Source organism: Choloepus didactylus, chromosome 27, assembly GCF_015220235.1.
Source record: "Choloepus didactylus isolate mChoDid1 chromosome 27, mChoDid1.pri, whole genome shotgun sequence".
Taxonomy (NCBI): domain Eukaryota; kingdom Metazoa; phylum Chordata; class Mammalia; order Pilosa; family Megalonychidae; genus Choloepus; species Choloepus didactylus.
The window spans coordinates 4,350,977-4,364,148 of record NC_051333.1 but is presented as its reverse complement, the minus strand read 5'-3'; the positions used below and the strand labels follow the sequence as shown (position 1 = coordinate 4,364,148).

The 13,172-nt window shown below is 43.5% G+C and overlaps 1 protein-coding gene across 2 annotated transcripts in view; it reads right to left on the bottom strand.

The window, feature by feature from the left end:
- The window catches only part of NLRP12 (NLR family pyrin domain containing 12), a 32,871-nt gene extending 28,867 nt beyond the window's left edge, over positions 1-4,004 (bottom strand). For both annotated transcript variants that reach the window (XM_037819775.1, XM_037819776.1), the window contains exon 1: positions 3,586-4,004. In XM_037819775.1, the coding sequence (XP_037675703.1) occupies positions 3,586-3,862 (277 nt within the window). In that variant the 5' untranslated portion in view covers positions 3,863-4,004. The remainder of the gene's footprint in view (positions 1-3,585) is intronic.
- Positions 4,005-13,172: the final 9,168 nt, after the last annotated feature.

Here is a 13,172-nt window from a genome sequence, read left to right as displayed (position 1 = left end):
ACTAAAATGCAGGGTAATATATTGTATGGCTCCATTTATATGAAGTTTTAGAAGAAACAAATCTAATCTATGATGGAAGAGACTCGGAACACTGTTTGCCTGATTGGACTGGCTGGGAAGAGGCATAGGAGATTTTCTGGGGTGATGGTAATGTTTTATATCTTGATGGGGGTTTGGGATACAAGGGTGTATGCATTTGCCAAATTTTAGTAAATGTACACTTTGTGCATTTCATTGCATGTAAATTTTACATCAGAAGAAAAAAAGACTTTCAACAAACACTGAACCCTACATATTGATGTGCAAGTGAACAACTGCAGGGGGCGAAATACAGGTGTCTGCAATGTACTCCCAAGTGCATCAAAACTAATACAGATTGGTGGATATAGAGCAAAATAAGTGGATAAACGTGGTAAAACAAGTAGAGTAACATATCAACAACAGACTCCACGTGGTGAACACACTGGTTGTTCGCTGTAAAATTCCTTCAACTTTACGGCTGCGATGGAGGAAGCCCAGATACTGTAAAAGAGCAGTTGGGGAGCACCCAGCTGGCTCTGAGGTCTTGCCTGGGGATATGATGAAGAAGAGATTCTCACCGATGGAGCCGGAGGAAAGGGAAAGGGTCTCTTTCTTCCTGGACTGTCTCGCCAGCTCCACACCGGTGTGCCCACCTCCGTCCCCCCTCTCCAGGGAATCTCTTCTTATATACAGATCTGGCCATGTCATTTCCAGACTCACTTGAAACCTTGTGAGGGTTTTCCATAGCCCAGAGCAGACTTTCCAATCTAGTAAGGCTGTCTCGATCCACCTTTCTGCTAAAATCCATGTTCCTCCCTGGATTAGGAAGACGAAGGTCCATCTTTGAGAACTCGGCCTCTGCTAAGCATTCCCCATGTTCTCTCCTGCCTCTGAGACTGTATTTTCTGCTCTCTCTGCTTGGGATTCCCTGCCTCCCTTCCTTCTCCTACCAAAGTCCTAGTGATTCTTCTTGGCTGAAGCTTGCAGTCATATTCCACATGAAGCCTTCCCCAAATCCTCAGTGTCAGGCCGAGATGCTCCCGGCCTCCACATCTGAGCCCAGTGGCTTGTCGCTCCCAGCCCCTGTCTGCTTTTTCCTCTAACTGAAAATCTACAAGGACAGGGACTGTGAACTCAGCATCTCTCACCACTGGTCTTTCCCCAGAAGCCTCAGGAAATCTGATGAATAAACCAGCTAAACATAGAAATGTAGTAGATTTCTGAGTCTGTAGAAGGGATTCCTGTATCTGTGAATCGGTGTGTTCTGTGTCTGAGATTCCTTTTTAGTTTGCATGTTGGTGGGGGTCTACAAATCATGTATATGTATTGGCTTATATCTCAGAATTTGTGCATCTGCCAGTCAATGGGTCCATATGTCTGCATTTATTCATTCATTCCTTCCGTCCACATATAGTCATTGAGCACCTACTGTGTGCTAAACACGCTTCTAGAAACTGGCTCTATTGCAGCTCACACTGCCTTATCTAAGGATCCACACTCCCTTGTGCCCCTGTCTTGCTGTGTGACCTTAGGTAAGTCTCTGCAGCTCTCTGGGCCTCGAGGAAGTAAAGGGACGACTCGCTGCTCAGCAGCAGCTTTCCAAAACTAACCCTGGGGTGCCCACAGTCCCCTTTCCCTGGTGCTGCCTCCCTCCCTCACACCCTCGATTGTGAGCGTCTGAGTCCAGGCCCTTTCCTGCCGAGAGGAAAGAGACAGGGTCTGGCCTGTCTCCTGTCCCGGCATTGCCCAGCACTAAAGAACATAGAAGCTTTTTGAATTTGAAAGAAAAACCATTGACTATTACAGCTAAGAAAGACCTCAGAGATGTCCTAGCTCAGTATTTCCCAAAGCATGCCACGAGGACCACCTGCATCAAAATTTGGACCCCTGGTGCCCCACACCTGCTGAATCGGAACCTCCAGTGCTAGGGTTTTGGATTCCACATTTGCAACAAGGTGTCCCAGGTGAATCTGATGCACATTAATGTGTGAGAACCACTGATCTAGTCCAATCCCCCTTGTTTTACAGATAAGCAGACAGGTCTGGACAGGTACATCAATTCTGCTGTATCACACAGGTAGAAAAGAGCAAAGCTGGACATCTGGTCTACCTCAGACCTCTCAAAGGGAGGGCTTCCTCCTGATAAATTAAAGGGACTCGTGGTCAGTTGGTGTGGGGGACAATGTTCACCAAATGGTTATCATTGTTGACGCAGGGGAGAAATTTAGGCAGAACGGGGAGAAAGAAGGAACTTGACTTTTTACTATGCACTCATACATTACTTGTATTTCTTAAAGTAAGTATACAAAATTTCTATAATCAAGTGTAATTCTATAAGCATATAATTAAAAGTAATTCTATAAAATTATAAATAAATATATTGCTGACAACACTTTGGTTCTCATTTATCTCCCTAAGTAAAACTGATCCAACCTCACCTCACCTGCCGTACTTACCCCAAGCCCAAGGCACTTCCAAATATTCTCCAAGAAAGGGGTCAAGGAGAGGAGGAATCATGGACAATAATATCTGACCAGGCCTTAAGAGGTTCCCTTCACACATTTACCTGCTCAAGGGAACCCATTTTAATTTCTAGGAATTGCAAGCCCTTAGAGGTCACATTGGTAGTTTGAAATCAGCCAGGATGGGAGTTTTTACACCACAGAAATTAGCAAAAGCTACAAATTGTTTTTGAAGAGCTGTTGCTAAACATTTACCAGCACACCTCTGCCTCACCCCTCCTTAGTGATGAGACACCAAGGCTCAGAGAAGTGACTGTACAGCCAGTTGGTGGCAGAGCTTTATTATTCATTCAACAAACGTTCATCAAAGCTTACTCTATTCCTGGCATCACAGAGAGTTGCAGAGAGGAGTCAGAACTGTCCCCACTCTTGAGAGGCCCATGTTCCAGCAGAGGAGATGGGTCAGAAATTACATTAACAACCTGAGCTTAACTGCCATCTCCACCACTTTGAACAATAGCTGACATTTGCTGAGTATGGAGTTAAGCGCTTTCTATGTATTATCTCACAAACTTCTGAGCAAATAATTTTTTCCTGAGCCTCACTTTCCTCATTTACATAATAAGGATAATAACATCTATCACTCAGCATTTTAAACATTGAATATGTTGACCTATGTATTGCTAGGGACAGTGGATAGCACGTTTTAGGAGGAACTCGATAAATGTTAGAACCATGGAAATTGTTTTATAGGCTAAAAAATGTAATAAGATAAATCCAAGAGTCCTAGGAAGTACAACAGTGGGATTTCTAAGCCAGCCAGGATGGTCAAGGGTGGGAAACAGGGACACACATGTGGTGGTGATGGTGATAGGAGGAGTAAAGAATTTGCAGAATAGGTAGTGTCTTCAAGTTTTCAATGGATAAATGGGAATTTTCCAGGCAAAGAAGATAGAGCCAAGGTGTTCCAGCCAGAAGACCAGAAGACACAGCTACACAAAGACCAAAGGGGTGACATTTGAACCCCAGGTCTGCAGGGCTCAGGGGTTATCAAGAAGGGAAACGGTGGGTGCCAGCCTTGCCCATCCTGCCCTCTCCTTACCTCTCCCCAGGAGCTCTCTCTGTCCTTGCTCCCACAGGTCCTTCCTGTTGATCTGGTCAAAGAGGCTCAGAGCCAGCAGCCAGGCCTCTCCTGACCCTCGATGGGCCACAAGGAGTTGGGCCATTTCCAGAGGGCCGGCCGTCTCCATACGTCCCCAGGGGATCTTGCCTTCCCCCAGCTCTGCCACATTCCCCAGGTACAACTTGAACTTCTTCAGTTCCACCGCCTCGAGCTCTTCCAAGTAGGCGGTCAGGCGGCAGATGACACATTCTGCCATCCCTGCCCGGGGTTCAGGGTGTGCGGTGCTGTGAGCCTGGAAGGAGAGGAGCTGGAGGTTAGGAGGATCCTAAACGCAGCACAAGTGGCAGCGATCCCAGCATGAATCCCAGCTGATCATTTGCAGGCGGAAGAGAGGCAGGGCTGGGGCTTGCTGCCTGCTGCTAGCAGCTGTAGGAATGAGAGAGGGGAAAGAAGTCCTTCTGCTGAAATAGTGCTTCCTCCCCCTTCAGCTCCCTCCCACTCTGCCCTGCTCACCAATGGGTGATCCCTCCGAAGAGAAGGAAGTTGGGGAGAGATTAAGAAATCACAGGAGCCCTTTGACTCGTGAGAAAGCTTTTCACTTCTGCTCCCTCTTCTGTACTTCCCTGACAAAACAAAGCCGCTCTCTCTCCTCCATCCTTCCTCCTGTTTTCCTTGCCTTCCCAGTATCCGTGGTAGATTGTATTATTATCAGTGGCAGAGGACTGGACATACCAGCCTATTGGTTTCAGACTTGAATATGTGGCTTGCTTTGGCAAATGAAATATGGGCAAACGTGGCTGTGCCACTTCCTGGTGGATGCTTTATTTTATTTTTTTTTTAATCATCATTTTATTGAGATATATTCACATACCACGCAGTCATACAAAACAAATTGTACTTTCGATTGTTTACAGTACCATTACATAGTTGTACATTCATCACCTAAATCAATCCCTGACACCTTCATTAGCACACACACAAAAATAACAAGAATAATAATTAAAGTGAAAAAGAGCAATTGAAGTAAAAAAGAACACTGGGTACCTTTGTCTGTTTGTTTGCTTCCCCTACTTTTCTACACATCCATCCATAAACTAGACAAAGTGGAGTTTGGTCCTTATGGCATTCCCAATCCCACTGTCACCCCTCATAAGCTACATTTTTATACAACTGTCTTCGAGATTCATGGGTTCTGGGTTGTAGTTTAATAGTTTCAGGTATCCACCACCAGCTACCCCAATTCTTTAGAACCTAAAAAAGGTTGTCTAAAGTGTGCGTAAGAGTGCCCACCAGAGTGATCTCTCGGCTCGTTTTGGAATCTCTCTGCCACTGAAGCTTATTTCATTTCCTTTCACATCCCCCTTTTGGTCAAGAAGATGTTCTCCATCCCACGATGCCAGGTCTACATTCCTCCCCGGGAGTCATATTCCACGTTGCCAGGGAGATTCACTTCCCTGGGTGTCTGATCCCACGTAGGGGGGAGGGCAGTGATTTCACCTTTCAAGTTGGCTTAGCCAGAGAGAGAGGGCCACATCTGGTGGATGCTTTAAGCATTAAGACCTTCTGCTGAGTGGTATGGGTGTGTTGTTTTCTCTTTGCCCTCAGCTACCAGACTGGCATATCCCAGATAGGGGCTCTGTGTTAGGCAGAGTAACGACTTCCCAAGGATGTCCATATCTTAATCCCCAGAACCTGTGAATATGTTACCTTACTCGGCCAAAGTACTTTGCAGATTTGATGAAGTTAAGAATTTTGAAATGGAGAGATTAACTTGGATTATCCCTGTGGGCTCCATGTCATCACAAGAGTCCTTATAAGAGGGAGGCAGGAAGGTGAGGGTCAGAGAAGGAGATGTGATGACGGGAGCAGGCGTTGGCTGATATGGCTGCTGCCTGGGGCCATGATTCCAAGGGACGAGAGAAGTCTCTAGAAACTGGAAAAGGCAAGGAAATGAACTTTACCTAGACCCTCCAAAGAGAACTCAGCCCTGCTGATACCTTCACGTTAGCCCTGTTAAGTTTCATTTCAAACTTCTGGTCTCCAGAACTGTAAGATAATAAATTATTGCTGTTCTAAGCCATTAAGTTTGTGGTAACTTGTTATAGCAGCAATAGGAAGCTCATACAGGCTCCTTTTTCAGTGTTGGGCCAGGAAAGAAGAAACCGTAGATCAGAGCCATAGCCCACTGACTCATAGTGGGTTTGTATGTGAGGGAGAAGTAAACAGTGTTGCTGTAAGTCATTAAAATGGAGGGATCATTTATTACTGAGTATAGCTTAGCCTAAGCTGACTGATACAATGTTTTAATGATTTAGGGAAAACCGTCAAAACATTGCATCACTTAGGAAGCCCTTGATGTAATTAGTAATCCCAACTCCAAATTCCTTCAACAGTAAAGAGAAACAAACCACAACTACAAGATGAATTTCATAAGCATAACATTGTGCAAGACAAGCCAGGCATAAAAATGCTCAAAAAGCCAGGCTGTATAATTCCATTTATATGAAGTTCAAAAACATGTAAAACTAAAAAATAGTGTTAGAAGTTAAGATATCAATTACCCTTGAAAGGGGGTAGACACTGGAAGGGACCCTAAGGGAGCTTCTAGGAGACTGGGCATATACTGTTTCTTCATTGTTTGCAGTTATAGGCATGCCTTCAATCTATGGAAATCCATCAAGCTGTGCACTTACGACTGATTGTATAAAAATTTTTTAAGTGTTGACAACAATAAGAGGATTTGTTATTTCACATTTCATTAAGTCTAAGAGTAGAGTTCCTAGAGATTTAGTTAAGTTGCTGGCTCCATAATGTCCTCGTCGACATGCCACCTTTATCTTCAAGACAGATCCCCTCTCATTTTCAAGATGGCTATTGAAGCTCCAGGCACAGCGTGTACGTACGTTGATTTCCAGGGAAAGAATAAATAAAGACCTTTTTCCCTCATGTATCTCTATTCAGGACAACAAGCTTTCCCAGGATCTTCCAGCAGACTTCTCACATCTCACAGACCAGAACTGGATCAGATGGGTCCTAAACCAATTCCTGGCGAGGAGAAGGAGGTTACTATAGTTGGCTTCATGAACCAAATGGCTAAGTAGAGAAAGATGAAGGACCTGGACAATCTTTGGGCTCACCCAGCAAAGAGGAAAGGAAAAATGGCGGTTTGGAGGCAAACACTGGCACTATTATAAACACACGTGGGCTTTGGAATCAGAGAGACTTGCACCTGTGACTCACTTTTATCATTATCCCTTACTCTGGGTGACCTTTGATGTCCCCTCCCTTGGGTTCTGATTTTGATTTGTCAAATGTGGTTAAGAACATCTACCTGGTAAGAATTAAAATTCTATACTTATTTATTAAGCATTTCCTATTCATTCATTGATTTCCCCCCAAAAAATATTTATTAAGTGCTTACTATGTGCAGACCCCATGCTCCATGAAGATTTCCTGCCCCGGTGGAGTTTAAAATTTAAGAAGTATTTGTATTCAATGAGATGTGAACTTGACACATAGTTAGTACTCAGTAAATGTTATCACTTCCTTCGCCCTGAATCCAATTCAACAAATTATATATTGAGTTAGCCACATTGTGGGGTGGGGGTGGGGGGCAGAAATAATTCTCACAGCTACCAGTGATAAAAAGATTCAAAGTTTGCATCATGCTTTCGTAGGCATCCCTCTCAGAATCCTTGCAAAAATCCTGGTAATACTTGGCTCTTTAGCCCAGCAGGACAGATGAGAAAACCAAGACTTGGAGAGGATGAGGATGTGCCCAAGTCTCAAGGTAGTGAGCATCAGGGCCAGGATTCAAGCCTCATCGCTATTATTCCTAAATCCTGGGGATTAGCCTTTACTGAATCCTTCCATGCACCCACAAAAAACTCTTCAATGATATCCTGTTGCACTCGGAATAAAACTCATTCTCTTTACTACGGCCTCTAAAGTATGCCAAATCCGTTCCTGCCTCAGAGCCTTTGGACACGCTGAACTCTGCCTGGAAGGCTCCGCTCAGGGATTTCCACGTGGCAACTCTCATCATTTAATCCTCAGTGCAGATGTCCCCTGTGCAGAGAAGCATGCCTCTACCTCCCCAATATCAACTGCATCCTGGTCATTTTCTACTCACATTATCCTTTTTCATTTTCTGTATAGCAATTATCACTTTCTGAAATTAGCTAATTTGTCCATTACCTTGTTGACTGGTTAACTTGTCTAAGTTCTGTCTCTCTAAACAGCATGTGTCCTCCTTGAAGCAAGGCCTGTGACTTTTCTCCATTGGTTTGAGCCGCCATTTTATTCCCAGCAACTAAAGCAATGTCTGGAATATAGTAAGTGCTCAATTTGATTTCTTGAGCTAATGAACGAATTAATCACATATATTTGTAGTATTTTATGTGTTCCAAGAAAGATAAGACTTTATTTACCAAAATTATCCAAGTGGAATCGTGGTATTTGCTTGGGAGGATATAAAGAGTATTTTGTTAAACCACTTGGAATGGAAGATAAGACCCTAAGGCTACCTAAGCATGAGGAAAAAAACTGGGAGAAGTTTTTCAGAGAAACTGGGAAGAAGAGAGAGGAGGGGTGGGGTGGGGACAGGATGGAAGGCAGAGTGGAGATCCTATGAGATGGTGGGGCCATTCCTTGATCCCACCTCCCACTTCCATACAAAAGTCAAGAAATGCTTGGAGTAGGAGGATTGTTCATGATATGCTGTGAAGGCTATTATTATTTTTTGATGTCTGGATTGGTAAGGAGGGTGAAACAGAATTGGCATGAAGCAGGAGACAGAGGAAATCATGAACATATTATTTCACCCTAGTGTCAAAGTAAGAGAACTTTGAATTTTCCAAAGCCATGGACTTGGGGCACTGGGTGCCAAAGATGCTTCAACTGATATCTGGGCAACATTCATCTTAATAGTTTTTGGCTAAAAAGGCCCAAAAGGGCATTATTGGGAAATACAAAAAAAAAAAAAAAAAAAAAAAAGGAATGTAAAGTGTAAGACAGGGCAGAAAGACCTTGAACAAGGCTTGGAGTTTATCCTGAGGGCGATGGGGAGCCAGGAGTGGTTTTGAGCTGGGAAGGGAGGGAGTCACATGGGAAGGGAAGACCCTTATGGAGGATGGACTAAAGGAAGGAAGGCTGCGGCTGGAGGGGCTGGAGGGTGGGGCCTGAGCTAGAACAGTGGACGTATTTGAGGAGCATGGAGGGTGAGCAGGCAAAGAGTTCTACAGCATGGGGAGAGAAAGAAGTCACTGTGTTGGATTCTGTGTGGGCTTGATGTGAGTTTCCCCAAATGACTCACTACCCAACTTCCTTCCAAGCCACTGACGCAGGTGGGGAAAGAAAAATTTCTAGGATTTCAGAGGGGAGGGTTGAGGGAAGCTGAGTCAGAGCCTACTTCTGCCTCCCACTTTGAAGACAGTCCTTCTTTCTCATAAGGAGGAAGACACTTCTACAGCTCGGCTCCATCTCTGGAAAAATGGGAACGAATCCATTCTCGTCCCTGCCTCCAAGGCTTCCCAGTCCAAAGCCATAAGGAGCAGGATTTTTTTTTTTTTTTGATAGCAATTCAGGAAAAACTGTCAATGTTTCCTGGAACTTTTTTTCCTCACCAAAAGAATATGATCTTCCAATTATAAAAATGCCATTTCTTTATTGTAAAACATTCTAATGTCTTCGTAAGTGGAAAGAAAGCTGAAGAGATATAGGGATTTTTATTATTATAATGATTGACGGCAGGATTTATGTTAAGGAGAGCTGTGTAGGTCTGAAAAAATTCTCAAAGAGTTTGGAAGAGAAAAAGGCAATAAGAATTTAAAGGAGGAGAAAGCAGTTGTGCATGATATGGGTTCAAAATAATATATTGATTTGCTCCTGTAAGGGACAGTATATTAATCAAAACTCTTACTGCCGAGAGAGACATAAAACTCAGTTCAATCTAAAAAAAAATCTAGGGATGAATGTAAAATGAAGTCAATTTGGAAAACAGTTTGGTGGTTCCCCTAAAAGTTAAACACATATACATGGTGGCAAATAAGAACATGAAAAGATGCTCAACTTCATTAATATTTTTTTACAAGTTAAACATAGAATTACCATCAGATATAACAAGTCAACTCATAGGTATACACCCAAAAGAATTAAAAACACATGTCCAGGAGAGGCGGGGCAAGATGGCAGACTGGTGAGCTGTAAGTTTTAGTTACTCCTCCAGGAAAGTAGGTAAAAAGCCAGGAACTGCGTGGACTGGACACCACAGAGCAATCTGACTTTGGGCATACTTCATACAACACTCATGAAAACGTGGAACTGCTGAGATCAGCGAAATCTGTAAGTTTTTGCGGCCAGGGGACCCGCGCCCCTCCATGCCAGGCTCAGTCCCGTGGGAGGAGGGGCTGTCAGCTCCGGGAAGGAGAAGGGAGAACTGCAGTGGCTGCTCTTATCGGAAACTCATTCTACTGATTCAAACTCCAACCATAGATAGACTGAGACCAGACACCAGAGACTCTGAGAGCAGCCAGCCCAGCAGAGAGGAGACAGGCATAGAAAAAAAAACAACACGAAAAACTCCAAAATAAAAGCGGAAGATTTTTGGAGTTCTGGTGAACATAGAAGGGGGAAGGGCAGAGCTCAAGCCCGAGCTCAGGCCCTGAGGCGCATATGCAAATCCCGAAGAAAAGCTGATCTCTCTGCCCTGTGGACCTTTCCTTAATGACCCTGGTTGCTTCGTCTATTAGCATTTCAATAACCCATTAGATCTCTGAGGAGGGCCGTTTTTTTTTTTGTTTTTTTTTTTAAATCCTTTTTTCTTTTTCTAAAACAATTACTCTAAGAAGCCCAATACAGAAAGCTTCAAAGAATTGCAATTTGGGCACATCAAGTCAAGAGCAGAACTAAGAGAGCTCTGAGACAAAAGGCAATAATCCAGTGGCTGAGAAAATTCAATAAACAACACAACTTCCCAAGAAAAGGGGGGTGTCCGCTCACAGCCACCATCCTGGTGGACAGGAAACACTCCTGCCCATCGCCAGCCCCATAGCCCAGAGCTGCCCCAGACAACCCAGTGTGACGGAAGTGCTTCAAATAACAGGCACACACCACAAAACTGGGCGTGGACATTAGCCTTCCCTGCAACCTCAGCTGAATGTCCCAGAACTGGGAAGGTGGAGCAGTGTGAATTAACAAAGCCCCATTCAGCCATCATTTGAGCAGACTGGGAGCCTTCCTACACAGCCCAGCAGCCCAGAACTGCCCTGGGGGGACGGCACTCACCTGTGACATAGCACAGTCATCCCTCAACAGAGGACCCGGGGTGCACAGCCTGGAAGAGGGGCCCACTTGCAAGTCTCAGGAGCCATACGCCAATACCAAAGACTTGTGGGTCAGTGGCAGAGACAAACTGTGGCAGGACTGAACTGAAGGATTAGACTATTGCAGCACCTTTAAAACTCTAGGATCATCAGGGAGATTTGATTGTTAGGGCCACCCCCCCTCCCCGACTGCCCAGAAACACGCCCCACATACAGGGCAGGCAACACCAACTACACACGCAAGCTTGGTACACCAATTGGGCCCCACAAGACTCACTCCCCCACTCACCAAAAAGGCTAAGCAGGGGAGAACTGGCTTGTGGAGAACAGGTGGCTCGTGGACGCCACCTGCTGGTTAGTTACAGAAAGTGTACTCCACGAAGCTGTAGATCTGATAAATTAGAGATAAGGACTTCAGTAGGTCTACAAACCCTAAAAGAACCCTATCAAGTTCAGCAAATGCCACGAGGCCAAAAACAACAGAAAATTATAAAGCATATGAAAAAACCAGACGATATGGATAACCCAAGCCCAAGCACCCAAATCAAAAGACCAGAAGACACACAGCACCTAGAGCAGCTACTCAAAGAACTAAAGATGAACAATGAGACCATAGTACGGGATATGAAGGAAATCAAGAAGACCCTAGAAGAGCATAAAGAAGACATTGCAAGACTAAATAAAAAAATGGATGATCTTATGGAAATTAAAGAAACTGTTGACCAAATTAAAAAGATTCTGGACACTCATAGTACAAGACTAGAGGAAGCTGAACAACGAATCAGTGACCTGGAAGATGACAGAATGGAAAATGAAAGCATAAAAGAAAGAATGGGGAAAAAAATTGAAAAAATCGAAATGGACCTCAGGGATATGATAGATAATATGAAACGTCCAAATATAAGACTCATTGGTGTCCCAGAAGGGGAAGAAAAGGGTAAAGGTCTAGGAAGAGTATTCAAAGAAATTGTTGGGGAAAACTTCCCAAATCTTCTAAACAACATAAATACACAAATCATAAATGCTCAGCGAACTCCAAATAGAATAAATCCAAAAAAACCCACTCCGAGACATATACTGATCACACTGTCAAACATAGAAGAGAAGGAGCAAGTTCTGAAAGCAGCAAGAGAAAAGCAATTCACCACATACAAAGGAAACAGCATAAGACTAAGTAGTGACTACTCAGCAGCCACCATGGAGGCGAGAAGGCAGTGGCACGATATATTTAAAATTCTGAGTGAGAGGAATTTCCAGCCAAGAATACTCTATCCAGCAAAGCTCTCCTTCAAATTTGAGGGAGAGCTTAAATTTTTCACAGACAAAGAAATGCTGAGAGAATTTGCTAACAAGAGACCTGCCCTACTGGAGATACTAAAGGGAGCCCTACAGACAGAGAAACAAAGACAGGACAGAGAGACTTGGAGAAAGGTTCAGTACTAAAGAGATTCGGTATGGGTAAAATAAAGGATATTAATAGAGAGAGGGAAAAATATGGCAAACATAAACCAAAGGATAAGATGGCCGATTCAAGAAATGCCTTCACAGTTTTAACGTTGAATGTAAATGGATTAAACTCCCCAATTAAAAGATATAGATCCACAGAATGGATCAAAAAAAATGAACCATCAATATGTTGCATACAAGAGACTCATCTTAGACACAGGGACACAAAGAAACTGAAAGTGAAAGGATGGAAAAAAATATTTCATGCAAGCTACAGCCAAAAGAAAGCAGGTGTAGCAATATTAATCTCAGATAAAATAGACTTCAAATGCAGGGATGTTTTGAGAGACAAAGAAGGCCACTACATACTAATAAAAGGGGCAATTCAGCAAGAAGAAATAACAATCGTAAATGTCTATGCACCCAATCAAGGTGCCACAAATACATGAGAGAAACACTGGCAAAACTAAAGGAAGCAATTGATGTTTCCACAATAATTGTGGGAGACTTCAACACATCACTCTCTCCTATAGATAGATCAACCAGACAGAAGACCAATAAGGAAATTGAAAACCTAAACAATCTGATAAATGAATTAGATTTAACAGACATCTACAGGACATTACATCCCAAATCACCAGGATACACATACTTTTCTAGTGCTCACGGAACTTTCTCCAGAATAGATCATATGCTGGGACATAAAACAAGCCTCAATAAATTTAAAAAGATTGAAATTATTCAAAGCACATTCTCTGACCACAATGGAATACAATTAGAAGTCAATAACCATCAGAG